Source organism: Aythya fuligula, chromosome 2 (assembly GCF_009819795.1).
Source record: "Aythya fuligula isolate bAytFul2 chromosome 2, bAytFul2.pri, whole genome shotgun sequence".
NCBI lineage: Eukaryota > Metazoa > Chordata > Aves > Anseriformes > Anatidae > Aythya > Aythya fuligula.
The window spans coordinates 62,447,876-62,466,527 of NC_045560.1; the positions used below are offsets into that span (position 1 = coordinate 62,447,876).

At 47.0% G+C, this 18,652-nt stretch overlaps 1 protein-coding gene across 1 annotated transcript in view; it reads right to left on the reverse strand.

Annotated features, from left to right (window-relative positions):
* Positions 1–15,854, reverse strand: part of TBX20 (T-box transcription factor 20) — a 32,804-nt gene extending 16,950 nt beyond the window's left edge. Inside the window, exons 1-5 of the mRNA XM_032182817.1 lie at positions 15,728–15,854; positions 14,171–14,405; positions 12,773–12,937; positions 7,525–7,633; positions 2,357–2,515 (exon numbers count right to left, since the gene is read on the reverse strand). Coding sequence (XP_032038708.1) covers positions 2,357–2,515; positions 7,525–7,633; positions 12,773–12,937; positions 14,171–14,405; positions 15,728–15,854 — 795 coding nt within the window. The remainder of the gene's footprint in view (positions 1–2,356; positions 2,516–7,524; positions 7,634–12,772; positions 12,938–14,170; positions 14,406–15,727) is intronic.
* Positions 15,855–18,652: the final 2,798 nt, after the last annotated feature.

Sequence of the window (18,652 nt, forward strand, 5' to 3'; positions counted from 1 at the left end):
GTTAGAAGGAAAATACAAGGTCTGTCCTGCAAGGCTATGAACTCCGCCAACTCCAGCTGAAACCCCTGAAAAACATTGCCTACTGAGCACTGATTTCAGCCTTGCTTTCCTCAAAAAAAAGCCTGTATCACAGGGGCCACAACCTCATTTTTAACAGCTGGCTCACCAGACTCAGAAAGAAAAGCGATCTTTTCCAAATCCTCAGACAATCAAATGCTGTCACCAAGCAAAGTTATTTCAAAAATCGGTGGCTCTTGGTCTGAGGCACTGTGCAAGAGGCACTATAGCTCATCAGTTGTTAGTGTGGGCTGGTCAAACTGCACAGGACCTTAGCATTGGCTGAGGATTTAGGGCATCTCACCATGCAAACACACATAGTGACAACTCTTCCTGAATTCTGCCCTTGTCACAGGATCCTGCAACAGCTCAGAAAGCCAGCTATGGTCTCCTCTGCTTCCTGAGACACCTGTTTCCTGGACTGGTGATGATGTGAAGAGCAGCGGGTTAGTGCCTCACGTACAGGGAATATTTTTGTGGCAGCACTTGAAAACTACCTTGCAAGCTCTAACTAGTTCCATTGACTTAGATCACCAACACACAGAGCCAAGTGTACCGCAGAATCATAAGGATTTCTATTCATCTCTTGAGTGTATTTTCACCAATCAAACTTACATTTTCCTAATATTAAAGATTTGGTATGACATCACAACAGAAACTTTTTGTATCCACCAAAGCCAGATGAGACTCACAATCATTTATGGCCATATTTTTCCTGAGAGACTGTCTCACAAACAATCAGAGAACATCTGCTAGAAAGCATTTTAAAATGAAATCTGACCTACAATTCAACTCTGTGGCAGTGGTTTGACTGTTTAAATAAATGCATGCCCTTTAAATCTTAAATTATGAGATAGTTTGTTGAAAGTGTAATGTATTTAGCTTTTATCTAATAACCTCCAGAAATGTAATCAACCCCTCCTTAAAACAGTTCTGAAAGAAATGGCAAAAATGAAAAAAGGCTCCATTTTCATTAGTCATAAATAAAATGACAGCATCAACCTCTAGGGGTTCCGGAGATGTTCCATTGAGAAATTTTCCAGGACTCATTGCATGTGCTTTGGGAAGCTTAGTTTGGAAACATCTCTGATGTAAATATCATCAGTAAACATAAATCCATCCTACAGAAATAAATGTCAGGTTTAGCTGGGTTTGTGTCTCTTACTGTTCTAGTTTCTACAGAAAATTAAATGGAAAAAAAAAAAATAACCATATGTCCAAGGTTTTTGTTCTTGTGATTGCCATGTGCTGAATGCATTTTCTGCAACATTCAGATACAAACCTGTGCCTACAATCTAGAAGTCCTGATGCTGAAGCCTTAAAACTAGATGTGGTGTCTGTTGCAAGAATCAGCTTAACACTATTACTGCTATATTCCCAGCTTATCTGGCCCCTTATGCCATGGTTTTATTTTGCTTGTAACATTTAGAAATTAAATGGTTTTGCTTCATATTAAGAAATGCAGGCTTCTTTAAATAAACCAGCAGGTTCTTTAACTCTGTGATGCTGTCCACCCACACCTTTGGACAGTGCTTTTTACATTTTTCTTAACTTGGAGGAATTAGAAAGGGTTGTCTGTTTTGAAGTGCAATAGACATTAATCCCTTTAAACACATTCCGAATCATCCTGAAGCCAACAACATATTTCTACTGACTTAAATATTAAAGCTCTATCCACTGTTGAGCAAAGCCTCTGCTTTCTGATTGTTTATATACTTCCTAAAATTACTCATTAGCAATCCATTGTTTTGATCTCCTCCATTTTGTATATATTATTCACTGGCATGCAAATTGAAATTCAAACATCTGGATGTAATCTGGGCAGCGTCTGAAAAGCGTATCTCTGAGTGATTTCCCTTACATTTGAGCCTTACAGCTTAATCAGTCAACTTCTCAAACCCATGAAATCATCATGTGCAAACCAGAATATCACTTAGCTCATAGCTCATGGCGTAAAAGATCACTGCAAATAAGAACAGTTCCTTAATGAACTATAATTAGAAAAGGGCTAAATGATAATATGTAAACTGCCTTGTACAGAAAGAAGGGAAGACAAATGAAAGCCTCTTTCATGTTGTCTTTACTCACATGAATAATCCTTATGTCCCTTTGAAGTTAGCAGAAGTACTCGTATACATAAGAATTACTCCTGAAGATGAATTAGGTTGAACAAAACCACTACATACATTAGAGTGGAAAGGTAAGTTATATCAGAAACTTCCCCTAAGACTGGGGAAAAGGGGAATTTTTAGCAGCATGGGATTTAGTTCAATCTTTGGAAATTAACAACTGTACTCACCAATTGATTCTGGTAGGCAGTGACAGCTGTAAAAACTGTCTCTGGAAAAATAAATGTCCTGAACTCTTCAGATTTCAGATTTAGCAAAGAAGCCGTGTGATCTTTCTTCTTAATGATGTGGACCCTTGGCTGGTACTTGTGCATGGAGTTTAAAATGATCTGCAAGAAAAAGTTACAAGGCACTGTTCTGAGAGGAAGATTAACAGTACCCTTGAAGACTATAAAACAACAGGTTAAAAAATATCAAAAACAACACTGCAGGGGAGACATCTGTAATCTAACTGGTCAGGGGCTGATCTTGGTGATGAGCAAGCTCTCTCCACATACTCTGGGTAGCTCTTCACTTCAGAGGATGAAGCTGTAGCCAGAACCAGTCCAAGAGCTGGATTCCTTTCTCTCCTATGCTACTGGTGAGCACCTACCCATTCCTACAGGTTAGGTGCTACCTACCTGATGTTACTGCCTGCATGTAAACCGGTTTGCAGGTGTCACCTGCAAGGGTAAATATTTTACTCTTGAAAATGCACAACCAGGAATTGACATTTGCAAATTGTGCACATTAAAAAAAAAAAAAAAAAGAAAAAAAAAAAAAAGAGAGAGAGAGAGAGAGAGAGAGAAAGAAAACCGAACAATAACAACAAAATATAAACTTATATCATCACCACCAGCACAAACTGGTTGACCAAAAATGAAACTTCCCAAATCTTTTTATTGTGGCAAACATTTAAAGCAACTGACTTGATAGATGCGCTTCACCGCAAACTACCAAAAATGAAAGCAAAGAGAAAAAAATGGTACAGAATTCCCAAATGACCAAGTTTTTTCCATTTTTTCTCATTAATTATTGTTCACAAGCCCCAAAAATAACTCTAAACCTAAAGTACCAACTAACCAATTCCAATGATCACTGGCGTCAAAGAGCGATTCCCACTTGCTTCAATTACCACTGGATGGAGGCCTTTTTGGCTGCCTCTAACCACAGCATTACAATATAAGAATTAAATACAGAGCTCGGCTTGCACCAGTCCTTGTTTTGGATATAATCACAGTCACAAGACTAAATTGGCAATGGTGTGGGTGGTTCTATTTTACAGGGGCCATAACGACACTGCAGCCAGCTCTGTACATCTGGAATAACTAATGCGCATTCCTCAGGAAGCGTTAACTTCAGCTGAAACACAGCAGAAGTGGGGCAGTATTTCATGCTAACTCAGTAAACAGGGAAGTTTGCATGCCTTTGCTTTTCCTTCAGGGCCAAATATTGCTATGACTTGCACTGTGACTCTGGGGGTTGCACACAGTGAGAGGAAAGTCATTGCAGCATCCATTGTCCTGAAAGTGTTGTATGTCAGCCTCTGCCAGCCCAAGTCCTTTCTCAGGTCACTCCACCATTGTATGTATGCACACACAATGATCATCAACCTTGCTGCTAATATCTCCGGCACATTTCTGTCTCTCTGTAAAATTTTGCCTTACCAGCTGGGCCATTGGACAGCTCTAAGCAGCTGGAAAAGATATTAGAAAGGTGGTGAGATTACTGGGGGGCTGGCCCACAGACCTTGGCGCTTCCCATGGCCTCTGGTGGCCACTACATCCACGCTCTGGCATGACATCTGAGCAGCAGCTGAACGGAAGGAGGAACGGGCTGTGACACAGCAGCTCCCACACGTGCCCCTTCCTCTCACTGCTCTGTGAACGCAAACTGTGATAAAGAAACCTCATTTGTCAGACAACACCATGTAATCCTTTATAAAAGGTTTCTGAAACCCAAAGCAGACACAGGTGACGTCCTCTGCTACTATCTTCTACCCGACAGGTTCCCACCAGCGGCAGGTGGGGATAGTCAGGTACCAAATAGTCAAATACAGCCCGTAGGTCACAGGAGACCGACGGCCAAGGTTAAGGGACCTGTTTCCTTCTCACTGGGGTCTCTGCGTGCAGTGCTCCTTCTGCCTCCTGCACACGCTGCCAATGCCGCAGCACCCACTGACATTAAATTCAGCAGGATACTGCACAGATACTCCTTAATGCATCTCTGTGTGTCAGGGCCACCAAAACAGCCTGCAGGAGTTGGATGCCTCAGGTGTACCTCTCAGAGTAGCCCCCAAGGGTGGTCTCATCATCCAAGCAGCTCCCCACCAGCGAGGCGTAGCTATCAGAAAGTCTCAGATGCTGTCTCAGGGATGCTTGCGCTGCCATTCCCATAGGGAAGCATCAGGTGTGCACCGACTTAGGGCAGCTCCCCAGCATGTGCTTACTGGACATGCAGCGTGATCGCAGGCCCCCAGCCCTCCCATCTGCCTCCGTGCTGACAACCCCAGGCAGGGGAGGATGACCGGGATCCGTCGGTACAGGATCCGGCTCGCAGCAAGGTCGGGCGGGTTTTGTAGGCAGCTGGCTCCCACTGACAGTCACCAGAGGCAATCTGGATGCCAGCTGCAAAATCCCCAAGGTGGCTTTGAATTCAGGAACTGTGCTGGGAATGCAGCTTCCACATTCACTGAGGAAGAGAGTTACCGGGCAAAGTTTGCCTTTTAAAAGCGTGTGGGTTCCCAACTTCTGCCAGGCTAACTTTAAGAAAAAACTGGGTGTAACTGCCGGTGGCTATTCTGAAACCCTGGCTTTCACAGTTGGCCATGTTCACACCTCTGTGTTTGCTTTTGCAGACATCAATCTGTTTGAGTTTTGCTATCATAAATGCCAGAAGAGCAATTATGATAATGTATACACTCATGATTCACCTCGCCATAAACCAGAAATAATGCCACCACAGCTGAGTGCAACCGAAAGTCCTAGAAAAAAACAGCCTGTGTGAAAAACCTCACCAGAAATCTGAAATATATCAAGCTCGTAAGTGTACCACAACCAGAAGAATAGGAATTACTCGCTCATCTGCAAAAATCCAGAGGCAGAAGCCATTTCCTTTCTCTGGAAAGGATATCTGCAAGTGTTTCCATGGAGCAAGCTGTATGTCATGAGCACAGAGATAAGACTTCTGCCTAATGCCTGGGGAGAAAATGTACATAGCTATGGGGTTATGCATGCTGCTGAAGATACACGAGCAGAGATGCTTGCCAACGCCAAAAGTCTCAGAATAATGGAAAACAAACAAATGCTAAGGCAAACAAATGCCTTTCTTTTCTTCAGATTCCTTTTCAGGAAATGAACTCTACAAATAAAACACCACAATTACCTTAACAACCCAAAACGTCTACTGGAGGATGGAGAAAGCAAGCCACTAGAACAAACTGGAATGAGTCTGGTTCCAACTTCCGTACCCATAACTAGTATTTAAAGATGGCTTTTAGGTCATTAAAACTTCCTCAGGAAGCAACACGCCTTATCAAACATAATTAACATTTTAGCAGGTCCATTAGAAAGATCTCATCAGCAAAGAAGGGCTCTTTCAAACAGAAGGGAGAGGTTTCAGGAGACATTTCCATTCCCCCCTTCTCTCTGGAGCTCAGAAGCCCTGGTGACAATACCGCTGCAAGCTCTCTTTAAAGGCTTCAGAGAAGGAATTTGCTCCTTCATTCTATACAGCACCCAGTGGTGATATTCACACAGCTACACTAAGGCAGCACATAAAACCTGACACTCTCATTCAGAACACAAAACACCGCAAATCACTAAAAAAGGAGTGTTCAGCGATGGTGTAACATCTGTCACACAAATCTCAACACAGCATCAAGTCTTCGGGGCTTACTCTTAACTGAACATGCAAAACTTTCCGTCAACTTCAGCCATCCAAAGCCTCCGTGTAAAGAATGTGTTCCACCTCCGCCACTTTGGAAAGTTAACCGAGGGGCCCGCATCTCGTCCGTGTTCTCCCACTGCCTGCATGTGAAACACTCACATCTTGCTCTGTCACATGTCCCTGTTCCCGACAGCTTCTCAGACCAACTTCTTTTTTATGTTCATCTGGGCTTCTGGGAACTGCACTGCTCCTAACTAGTGTGCAATATACTGCTGCAAGCCCTTTATTAGAGGCACACATGGCCCCTGTTATGATGAAAAATGCTCCTTTTTAAATGCGCACATATACTGCTCTATCATCACTCGGTGATAGAGCCCACAAATCTTCAGCTTTGCCCTTCTACATATTATGAAATAAGAGAGGGAAAAAAAAAAAAAAAAAAAAAGACAGCCTTTGCTAGTCAGGAAGGGAGCAGTTGTGGGAACTGGATTCAAGAAAAATGTATCCATAGACAGACCTTTACAAAAGAACAGCAGATAGACATCTAGTTTGAGCTGGCTTTCTCTCTTTCTCCTTTTTTTCCTCTTTCTTTCCTTCCTTTTTCTTCTTCTCTCTCTTTCTTCCCCTCTTTTTTACTAACTGTTTATTTCTAGAAGGTATTTTAAATGAAAACGGCTATGGTTCAATTTTTAGGTCTTGAAATGAGCAATTCTCTCTCAGATGAGAAGCCTTTGCACCAAACCCAGCTTAGGCAAACAGCCACTGCCTCAAACAGCCAGAAAAAACAATAAGCAGCCCGCTACAGGAGGGCTTGCTGACACCGCATATGCCATAATTACTCTGCTTTACAGGTTAGTTACCCCCCTGCCACGCTTCAGAGCTCAAAATGAGCCTTCCCTTCATGACACCTCATTTACCGACCCTGCAGTTACACTCTTTCTTTTTAACTCTCCCGTCCTCAGCCTGCAAGCCCGTTTACCAGCCTCCAGCCCCGGGGCTTGTGACACCAGCTTGGTACCAGTGAGAGCTAGGACCAGTTTCCTGCAGGGGCCGAAGCCCACCCTGTGGCACTTTGACTTTCTGACATCCCTCTGTCATTTCACGGGCTGCTGAGGCACATTTTTTATCGTCCCATAGCCCTTGTTGTGGTGTCCCATTAGTCTTTTCTGCTGACTCCATGCCCACACTGCATTGAGTCTGGAAGTCAAAGAGCCCAGCCCTAATAGGTGGCCTGCAATGAGAGGGAGCTTCCAAGCACACAGGGAAAAGCATGCGAGCCTGCTAGCCAGCATGTGTGGCAAAGCATGCTGCCAAGTCACAGCAAAGTGAAGGCAGAAGCACAGCACAAAGTTCACCCCCCTCCCTCCGCTCTCTCCCTTTGATGCTCAACTCCACCCGCAGCCTTTCCCTGCTGGATGTGACAGTAGATTGCAGCTTCTCTTGACCCTTTCCCACCAGAAGTGTTACTCACGTGGCCGTGCTGATCCAGCTCGTTGTTCGTGAGCTTCACTTTTTCAAACGACACCATCTGCTTCAGCAATTGCTCGCCCGTGAATGGGGAGTCTGGGTGCACGTACAGCCTGAAGGACACAGGGAAAAGGCCGGCACATCAAAACCTCTCCCCATGGTTGGAGGGCAGGCACCACCTCCGCACGAAGCAGCAAAGCCCGTATGATTTTGCTCTCAGGATGTGCAATGGTTTCACAGCAGTGGATTTCCTGAGAGTTCTGGATAATATAGTTCTGCTAGTCAAACAAGAAACATGCCATCTCCCCTAATGAATGAACGCCTGAAATATGGCCATTAATGAAAGACAGTAAAGCAGATGACTTGACTTGTTTAATTCACTGGAACATAATGAAGAATTCTGTGTCCAAGTGCTAGATTGCTCTCTAACCATAGCTATTATTTTATCTAGTTATCTAAAATGGAGACATTAACTAACATTCACTGTTGTGTCTTTTCCCAAATGAAAAATTGATCATGTCCTTCCCTACAGCTGTACTAACAAGCACTTAAAATAACAATGACTACAGCTCCAAGAGAAAAAACATGGTGTCATTAGAGAGATAATGGGGGAATGCAGATAAAAATGCATTTTTCTTTATATGTAACATTAAGCCGTGATAATGATTTTAACCTGCACTCGATCACACGTTGGCTGTGGTGACGTGTGTTTATAAGAGGTGGAAGGCTGCAGTCCAGCACAGTGGTCTGACATGAAAAAATTAATTGCAGCTCCGTAATTAGCAACCCACAACCTGGGAAATTAAGCAGAAGAAAAGGAAGCTTGGAAGACATGTAGATAGAATGATATATACATTATGACTAGACTAATTACAAAGTACTGGGATATTTAAGAACAATGTTTTTATAGGAATAACGTATTGCTGAAAATTATACAACTCAAACGTGCTTTCAAGATAGTGAATTAAGTGCTGAAGTAGAGTTCCAGCTTAGAGCGAACTAGACTCATTCTGCTTCTGTCAGTGTGCATTACCATCCATTGAGAGCCTGGCTTCCTCTCTCTCCGGGTGATGTATTTGGCCACACCGAGAGATTTCTTCCATCAGGCAGTGGGGCAGTGCTGAGACGCCGGGTTAGAGAGAGAATTTATTTGTTTTGTTTTGTTTTGATTGAAGTATGTTTTTGGTTAGGCAAAAGGAGAATGGAAAAACTGCTAGATGATGAGGCATAACTGTCTGATAGACCACACAGGTCCCTAATCGAGGCACGGCCCAGCTAAAGTCCCCCAGGAGCACAGCTCTGTTGCTCAAAGAGGGAAGAGATTTGATCTTGGGCTCTTCCTTTCTGCCAGCAGAATCCCCAAGGCACAGTCCTGCTAATGAAACTGAAGTTTTACCAGCACAGCTCGCTTCAGATGGGCAGGATGTTTTCCTTCTATTGATACAAAGTGCAGCTTTGGATCCACAGGAGGGATGCTGTGCCAGGGATCCTAACATACAGGGAACCTCACTGCTGCTGACTCTCTCGATTATAGTGTAAGGCTCACGAAAAATTACGATGCATCCAAAAACCTAAGAGCTTTTGTGAAAATCAACCTTGCCTTCCTGTTGAAAACTGTAAAAACTTGAATTTTTAAAGCCTCAAATTACTGAAGGCAAAGAAAAAACAATCCTAGCTGTATTGCTTCCAGCCTCTGAAGCTTTTCAGCCAGCCTTGTGATATTTTTTTTTTTATTTTTTTTTTGGAGCCTGACTCCTAATTTTGAATGTCTGGATAGCTAATACTGTTTACTGTGATCACAGAGTGTCAGGCTCAGCAAGGTTTGGCTAATTGGGACCAAAAAGCCAAACTATTTCAAATATGCGCTTGGGGAGCGAGTATAGATCTTTGTGTGTCTAAAACTGAGCACAATTGTTTTACACCATATGCAGTTAATGCTTGGCACTGCTTTCAAACTACAAATTGCCTGGATGCTGGCAGCGAGCTAACAGGAAAGTCACTGAAAGACTGGCACCTGGATATTGGTTACATAAATGTGTTAATAGACCTTGCCTTTCTGTACCAACGTGCTGCCTGCCCACTGTGAGGGGTGATGCTACCTGGCTAAGTACAACTCCCTGTGCACTTCTCCTACAGCCTGATCTCGAGCACCTTGGAGAAGAGGGTGCAAAACTGAATCTATTGCCCTCCCAAGCAGAAGAAGCAGATGAGACTGGAGCAGAGGAATAAACGTGCACATTCCAGCACCACACATGAAACAACCCCAGAAGCAAACACCAGTTCTGCTGCCTACAGCCAGCCAGATGTAAAGGGTTGCTCAATCGAATCCACAAAGGCTTTAGGAGCCATATTTGGATGTGAATTCAGTCCATGGTATTTCATGTTTCATGATATAGCCCAGGTTTGGGTACAGCTTCCCTCTTGCAAGTTTTGGAATGCTGCATCACTCTCCTCCTTTTTAGTTTAGCAGCTGGTCTGGTCCTACAAGCCCTAAAGCTGCTTAGTATATTGCTTTTAACTACCTTAATATCTCAAAGAGATAATTTTCAAAATTTAATACCTTTTAAAACTTTTCTCCTTATAGTGCTCCATAAGCATCCAAACACTGCCATTTCATTAAATAAATGATTACAAGCAGGCCAAATAAAGTGGGGAGAATAAAAAATAAAAAACACTTTGAGTGAAAGAAAGGAGGTAAAAAAGGATGAAGAGTGAGTAAAGGTACATGCTGAAACTTATTAAACTGACATTTCTTTCTTACAGTCTTAGCAATTTGGAAGAACAAACATAAAATATCACATAGGAAATCTATTTCCAGATAGCACTTTAGAAGATTTACAAAAGACTCTCTGAAAAGTATTTTTATTCGAGTGTTCATTGCAACACAAACTTGTCTGAAACGTTGACAGCAGGAAGACAGGGATAAAACCGCTTTTTGCAGTGAGTTCCCTGAAGGGCTAATCTTTCAAACAGAATCACAGAATACTTTTTAATTTCGAGAAAAGTTGTCTTGGCGTTGAAAGTTATTTGTATAATAGAAAGAGCAAAGCAGCTAACGGGTTTGATCCTGCAAAGTCTTACACCCATGCAAAACATGACTCCTGGATAATTCCACAGACACCACTGTGCCTACGTGGATGTTGGCAGCGACGTGCGTGGGGAGGAAGCACCTCGGTCCCGCCAGCCAGGCGCTAAGTACACGGAGAAGAGAGTGTGAGCAATAAACGCACGAAGGGCTCCTGACACTGGAAAAGGACCAAACCCCTTTCAAGATGCTTGAGGAGGATCAAGGCCTCCCACCTCAAAAGAGGCATTAACACTCCAGAAGCAACACCAGTATCACAAACACTGGTGCACTCTACCTCTTGACAACCTTTTCTTACTGAATAATGGAAGAGGGAGAAAGTGCATATACACCTATGTAAGTGTAATTCATACAGAGAAAAAAATAACCCCTGCCTGTGTCATGATCAATAGCCTTTTGGCTAAGCATCCTGAAAATGAAAGGGGATATACAGCAGAGATTCACATTTGCTCAGAGGGGCACTGACCCAAAAGGGACCTTACAGAGCTCCCACAGCACAGTGATAATTAATATTCAGTTCCAATAAGGTTTGACCCCAGCTCCACAGCAGCTAGTAGGGCAGTTGCTAATTATTTCAAAAGGATCAATCTCTTGTCTTATGTTCTTGTGAATATTTCTCCATCGAATTAATCTATGCCAGGCAGCATGCAGATTAGCGACCTTACTAAGCGTAACCCAAAAAAGCACTTGAACAGACAAATACTAAAGGGACAACCCTGCCCTGAAACTATTTCTGTCCTTCCCTTATTTTCTCTTTTGATGCTGACTCCTCCAGAGCAGGATCCATCTATATTCTTTGGGGTTTGATCAGTATCCATTATAATGCTTCAAATGAAGCCCTTAGACGTCAACCACATCTCAAGAAGAAGTTTTTGGCCATGAAAACAAAGCCGACATAACTCCTAGGTTGCTGTCTTTAATAACAGCTTCTATGTGTGCACTTTCTGTTTACTTCCCTGAGTCGCCTTCCAGAGATCAGCAGTCAGCAAGATTTCAGTAGAGCTGTTTCTCTGAGGAAACATGCAGGATTTGGTTCCTGCACTCATGCATAAAAATAAAAATAAACCATGCTGCCATTCCTTCTCTTACTTCTAATTTCTGTCTCCGTAATAAGCAAGATCTTAACCCCGGGCTAAGCCACCTGGAGCTGATCTGTGTGCCTGCACTGAGCCCTCCACACTCCAGAAAAGTTTCTTTGAAGCCAGAGAGGCATCCACATTTCCATATCTCCAGCTCTGACTCAGCAAAGCCGTGAGACATGTGCTTCAGTCTTACTGGGCTAGGGGACTTAAGTACGTATTGAAGTGCTGTGCTGAGCGTGATGAAGTGGAGGTCTGCACTGAAGTGCCCTCCTGCCGTGCAGCCTGGTGCTGCAAGCCTCCGCTTCCCCACGCCAAAAGGAGTCAGTCTTTAATGACAGCAAGGAAATGATTTGGGAAATGAGTTTTCTACAACATTTTCTTCCTGTGTAGAAACAGTGTTTCTGTCTAGAAAAAGAGCTTACTTGTTGGGGTTTTTCTTTTCCCCTCCCTAAAGTCTCAGAAAATTTCATGGTTCCTCAACAAAAAAACCCTCTGTGCTGTAGAACTGATCCATACTTTGCCTGTTGTGTAAGAGATGACTAAAAGTAAGAATCAAATTATTGGTTACTAAACATTGGATACATTTTCCAAGAAATAATATAATTTTAAGCATAAACAGTGCTGCACTGTAGCATAGTATTTCTGCTTGGATTTGGATTGCTTTAAATTATATGAGGTCAAAATGCAGCAGGGAGGGCAGAACCAAGAGACAAATCAATGTGTGTTTGTTTGGTTTTCTTTTTTCTTTTTTTTTTTTTTTTTTTTGAGACAAACTACATTTAAAAATACATACGTGCATAAAAGAGCCTTTAGCCAAATCCTGTATGCCTTTGAATATTCAGTATAAATCAAACCTCAAGCAGAGATGAGGCCCGATTCTGCAGCACAGAAATTAACCAGAGTTTTGCAATCAAATTTGTTGGACACAGACTCCAGTTCTCAGAGCACTGTTTAAAAGCAGCATGGAAAGAATAATAGCAGGTATTTCTTGAAAGGACAAAAAAAAAAAAAAAAAAAAAAAAAAAAAAAAAAAAAAAAGGAAAGAAAAGAAAAGAAAAGAAAGACCAGCTTTAAAATCTACAAACCTTGCAGGGAGCGGAGGGTCAGCTTTTCCAGCCACTAACCAGGAAGACCTGTGGTAGGCATATCTATATCTTTTATTGTCCACAGGAACTATATCCATTAGCACAATGTACTTGGCTTCAGGATCCACTCCCGAGAAAGAAACCCTGATCGTGGGAAACATTCTCCTGAAATAAAGGCAAATCACAAAATAAATACGTGGAAGGAGAACTGAAATAAGAGGGCTTCAGAAAAGCTGCTACAAATAAGAGTTCTCTATTTAAACCACCTGGAAAAAATGAAAATATCTATTGATTCTGCTTTAGCGTGATTGAAATCGCATCCTCAGTCCCTCACAGAAAGAGCAGCTTGAAATCAAAACGATTTCTTTGAAGCAAAAGGAAAAATGGTAAAAGTGGAAAAGGAAAGGATAAATGTATTTTTGCCTGTTAGTTATCAGCACACAAAGACTTCAGAAAACAGTTGCACCAAAGAAAAGCTGATTTTAATTTTTTTATGAGACACATACTAGGGCTAGAGAAATCTTTCAATTAACATTCTCACCAATTTTAGATGCACCTTCTTTTAGCCAGCTCACAGTGTTTCTGAGAGGCATTTTCAAAACAAAGCTTTCCCTTCGGCACTTAAATTTTGACGAAATTCAGATTTCTTAAAGCGTAATATTTTGCCGTAGACCAGAACTAAGGCTACACAACTTTAAACAGCTTTAAAAATCGAGCTTCAAACTGCCGATTTTATTCGTTTTCTTTTTTAAAAAATACCGTCGTAGCCGGCTAGTTAGAAAAATCCTCGGAAAGTACTTTCGGAACAAGGAACTTCGGGGCTTGCAAAACCCGACAAGCCGCCCGGCTCCTCCAGACGGCGTTTGGCTGCCGCAGCCCCAAAAAGCCTTGCTGGAGAAACCGGACGGTTTGAGCTGCCGAGAAATCCGGCTGGGGATCTTTCGCACATCTCTTGCAAACGAGGAAAGGGGGAAAGACCCGAAGGACTTTCCCCTCCACCCCGCATTTCCCGTGTCCGCACAGCGGAGTTTTTTCTCCTCCGCGCTGCTGCTGCCCGCCCCGGGCTGCGTTCCTGCAAAATCTGGGCAAACCCAAACCTCTGCCCGGGCGCCGGGAACCCTCACTAGGCTCTCAGCTCTCCCAGGAGCCGGTCTCGTCCCTGCCGAGGGGTCCGCGGCATTGCACCGCGTAAAACGTCGGGCGCAGGGTCGAGCCGACCGCTTTCACCCCCCTGATCCACCACCAAAACCGCGCTTTGGGGTGCTTCTTTCTTTTTCCTGCCCCTCTCTGCCCCCGCACTATTACTATTAAAAAAAATAATAATAATTACTTTTTCTCAGCTTTCCCCCCCCGCGACGCCGCTTTGGGAAAGCCGCCCGGGGGCTCGCCCAGCCTTACCTCCCCGACTTGGTGATGATCATCTCGGTGCCCAGCTCGTGGAACTTGTCCCACAGCTCCTTGGTCTCCAGGCTGCAGGAGATTTTGGCCATCTCCTCGCTGGGGATGATGGGGGTGGTGGGGATGAGGGGCTCGGTGCACAGGGAGGAAGGGCTGCTGCTGAAATCCCCGTGGGGGTCCAGGCTGGACAGGTCGCTCAGAGGCTGGGCGCAGGAGGATTTCTCAACGAATTGCTCTGCGGGAGTCGGGGGGGAAGAGATGGAGAGGGAGGGCGTTCAGCGGGGGATGCCGACAAGGAGCTCTTTCCCACCGAGAAGCCGTTTATGGCTCGGCTGGGTCCCCTGCGAGCCCGCACAGCCGCGCTCCTGATTAAAACTGGGGTGGTGATTTGGGGAGATGTCCCCCAGCCCCGCATCCATCCATCCACCCCCCAGAAACCATCTGGGAAGAGCCCGCCGCGGGAAGCCGGGCAGTACCGCAGGGAGCTGGGGGGAGCCGGCTCCGCGAACGGCCGCACAAAAGTTTAATATTTTTGCCCAAATCTCCAGTTTATAGTAGCTGAGCACTGGTTTCGCTTGGGTTTCTAATTGAATAGCGCGGGGAAGTTAGTTGGGTTTTTATTTCCAAAAGTAACTGAACGAGTGTTTAAAAACACAAAAAAAGAAAAAGAGAGAGAAAAAGAGAGAGAGAGAGAGAAAAGAAAAGAGCAAAAGTAGCCACGTTTAACGCGAGACCGTGCTAATATGTCAAAAAGGCAGACTATAATACGTTCGGCCTACACTGTCGCCTAGACGAAAGAAAAAAGTTTGCAATGAATCCCCAGAATATGCGAAGTCTATCGAGCGAGATGGTGAGGGGGAGCGGGCACGCAGAGATTTGCTTTTCGTAACTTCCTTCAAGCCCGAAAGTGAGCTTGGGCATTGGCGCCCTGAAAAGTTGCTGCTTTTTTTTTTTTTTTGGTAGTTTTCTGCGAATTCTTGGATGCGTGCAAGGACCACAAGCCGCAGAAATTGGAGGAGGGAGGAGATGCTAACGTTTTTTTAAAGAGAAAATTGGGAAAAAAAAAAAAAAATAGAAATAGGAAAACGGAATTGAAGCCGAATCGCTTACCCGAAAAGCGCGAGGAGTTATAGTAAAAATCCTCCAGGGTGTTACAGCCTAAAAGTGCCTCCCCGAGCCTACACCGAGCAGCAAGTTTTTGTGCAGCAGGGCACAGAGCAGTCCCTCCTACCTGGCTTTTTAAAAGCGTGGGTTACTTGCAGGAGACGTGGGAGAGCCCTGTTTCATAGCAGCGAGGAGGACCGCGGCTACCATGGGGGTTACGGTACGAGCTGCGGGGGCTGAGGAACAACCCGCGGAGCCGGTGGGTCGCTTTTCGGGCGGAGGGAGGCTTCTGCAGGGGGGCAGCAGGGCTGGGGGTGCTGGGACAACGTCCCGGGGCTGCTGAAGCTTTGGGAAGGGGGGTCCGGGCTGCCGGCCGCGGGGAGGCGGGTCCCCCAGGCAGGATGCGGGGCTCCGCAGCCTGCTCCCCACCTGCTCCCGGCCTCGCTTGCTCACCCAGCGGCTTGATGGTGCTCTCGGCCGGCTCCTTCTCCTTGGGGCTGCCGCTCGCCATGAGGGCAGCGATGGAGAAGGCGTTGGCCCGCGAGGAGAGCTGCGGTTTGGGGGGCGCCGTGTACTCCATGGCCCGCGGTCGGCCGGGTGGCTCCGTCGGGTCGGGTCCCGTCGGGTCCCCTGGTGTCCTCTCGTCGCAGCAGCGGTGGCTCTGTGCGCCCCCGGCCCCGCTCTCCCCCGCCTTAACGCGGGGGCCGCCGAGATCCTATCGGGCAGCGGCCAATCGGCGCCGGGACACGTCAAGGGCCGCGGCCGCGGAGCTGGGGGCGGAGGAGGAGGAGGAGGAGGAGGAGGAAGAGCAGGGAGGGGAGGGGAAGGCTCTGCCCGCCTCGCCGCGGGGTGGGCAGGGGGCGGCCGGCCCCGCTCCCCGCTGCCAGCCCCCGCACTTGACTTTGGTTTTCCCGCACCGCAGCCCGGTGCTCCTTTAAACGCGTCCTGTAAGCACCCACCCGCAAATAACGACAGAAGCCCAACAACCAAAAAAAAAAAAAAAACCAACAACAAACAACCGGGGAATTTAACTGAAGTGCTTCGAAAAGATTTGCCCTCTAAAACGACCCAAGAGCAAGAGAGAATCTGTCCCCAGAGTGCCTCCCCAGCCCCAAAGGGGGCAGAACCCGAGGGGTTTTGGGGTGCTGGGGCACGGCGGGGCTCCGCGGCTCCGGTTCCCCCAAATTCTGTCTTTAAATTGGGAGCGCGGAGGAGCAGCTCCTCGGGTTCAGGCCGGGATGGCAGCCGCTGAGTGCTCCGAAAGGAGTGAGGAGCCCGCTCGGTTCCCGCAGAAATCAGCTGGCTGTAGAGATATCCTGCAGCAAGCGGGGCGCCAGTACCCATTTCATAAAAATAACCCCCCAAAAAAGAGAAAAGAAAGCCGCCCTCCAGCTGTCCGGCGTCTTCCGGGCGGGGGTCGCGCGGGTCCCGTCCCTCGGGGCTGCCGAGGAAGGCAGGATGGGGTGCGCATCAGCCCGCCGGGGCGATGCCCCATTGCCCTTGGGTTGTCCCACTAACCCGCAGCCAAGCACCCGACAAAGAAACGCCAAAAGTCTGCCTTTCCCCCCCTCCCGGGACAGGGCCGGCCGGGGGGCTGGCGGGTCCCCGCTCGGACCCTACAAGTAAAACCCGCGGGGGGCTTCGTTTTGTTTTATTTTAAACGGGGGCCATCCACGAGGGAGAGAAAGCGGCTGTTTTTCCTCGGGCAAGCTTTCCCTCTGCCCCACGAGAACCTTAATTTTCTTGCTTTTGCCCTCACTCCGCCTCCGGTAGGGAAATGAGCCTGGTCGGTACGTGCAGATCATCCCCCCGACCCCCTCCCGTGGGCAGCCCAAGGGGCTCGGCCCCGGCACCCCCCCTCCCGGCCAGGGACGAGCAGGGACACGCGGGGACCCGGGGTCGCGAGGGGGGACGAGGTACAAGCCCTCTGCAGACCCCATTCATTGAGGTGCTTCTTGGCTCTAATTGCGGGAGCTGCTTTTCTCCGCAGCAAACGCAGGTGTTTGGCAGCGTGGCACGGCAGAGCCATTTCGCTGCCCCTCGCCCTCTGTTGCATCCCGTCTCTTGGACGCGCTTTTTTTTCATTTTTTTCCCCCTCTTTTGCGTTTGCTCTGGCAAAACAAACTAACAAACAAAACAAAGCAAAACCAAAAAAGTCCCAAAGCAACGCCAAATCAGCGGGAGGTCACTGCACACCTCTTTGCGCCCGCCTAGCGAGGGGTTTTCGCCAGGGCGAGAACTCGCTTCCACCGCCGGGTTTTGAGGAGCCCCCCCCCCGAAAGGTCTCCCTCATCCCTGGAAAGCAAAAGCGGCAACCTCAGCCCGTCGGTACGATGAGCACCACTTCCTGCCGGCCCTTTCCCTTCTCCCTTCCCAAAATCCCGGCGAGAAGGAGACATGGGGAGCAGAGACCCGCATGCACCCGCCCGGCAACGCGTCGGGCAGCTCCTTTTTATTGATGCTTGGGTTTCCTTTTTTCCTTTTCCCTTTTTTCTTTCTTTTTTTTTTTCTTTCATTTTTTCTTTTTCCCATTTCCTTTCCATGCAAACAGCTCGGTCTGGGTAAAAAAAAAAAAAAAAAAAAAAACACGGTTTATTCCCTCGGACACCGTCGTAAGAGCGCAGTTTCTGCGGGACCGCCCGGCTCAGCGGCACCGGCAGCTCCCGGCTCACCCCCTGCCTCCTCCTTCGCCCCCCGAGTTTGATGCGTGCGGGGCTCCCCCCGCAGGACTCTCCCCGGCTCCTCGCCCCCTGGCCCCGCAGCAAGCCCTTTGCCAGCGCCGCTTCTCGCCGTGTCCCCAACGAAAGGAGCCTCGGATGCCCAGGTAACCGCGATCCCATCTCAGGGCAAAAACATCTCAATGTCACCCGCCCCGAGAAGGTTTACCGGAGCAAAATGCCAGACATTTTAAGCCCATTAGGTATCTCCCAGATGCAAATCCGCCGGCGGAAAGAGAAAGGCTCTATTAAGATCCGAGGGCTGACAATTAGATTATAGTCCAATTGCCAGCGGATAATGTGCTAAAAGCTTTCCCATTTAGTGTAACTCCTCGCTGAAAATTATTCACACTTTGCGGGCTGCTGCACTCCGGAGGGGGAGACGGCTTTGTCCGCGGAGAGCGCGACCGGCCGGGCGGAGCGACACACGGAGTCCCCCGGCCAGGGGGATCACCAAACACCCCTAAACCCCAAGGAGTAGCCATAAGGCAAACCCGATTCCCCTGCAAACTTACCGACGCTGCCACCGCAGGCACACGCGTGGGAGCCGGGCTCCGTGACACTTTCACGCCCTTCCCCTGCCGCTCCACATCCCCCGAAAACCTGCTGTGGGCTTCCCCTGTAAGCCTGGCCCTTGCTGTGAGCGTGACATTTCCACGCA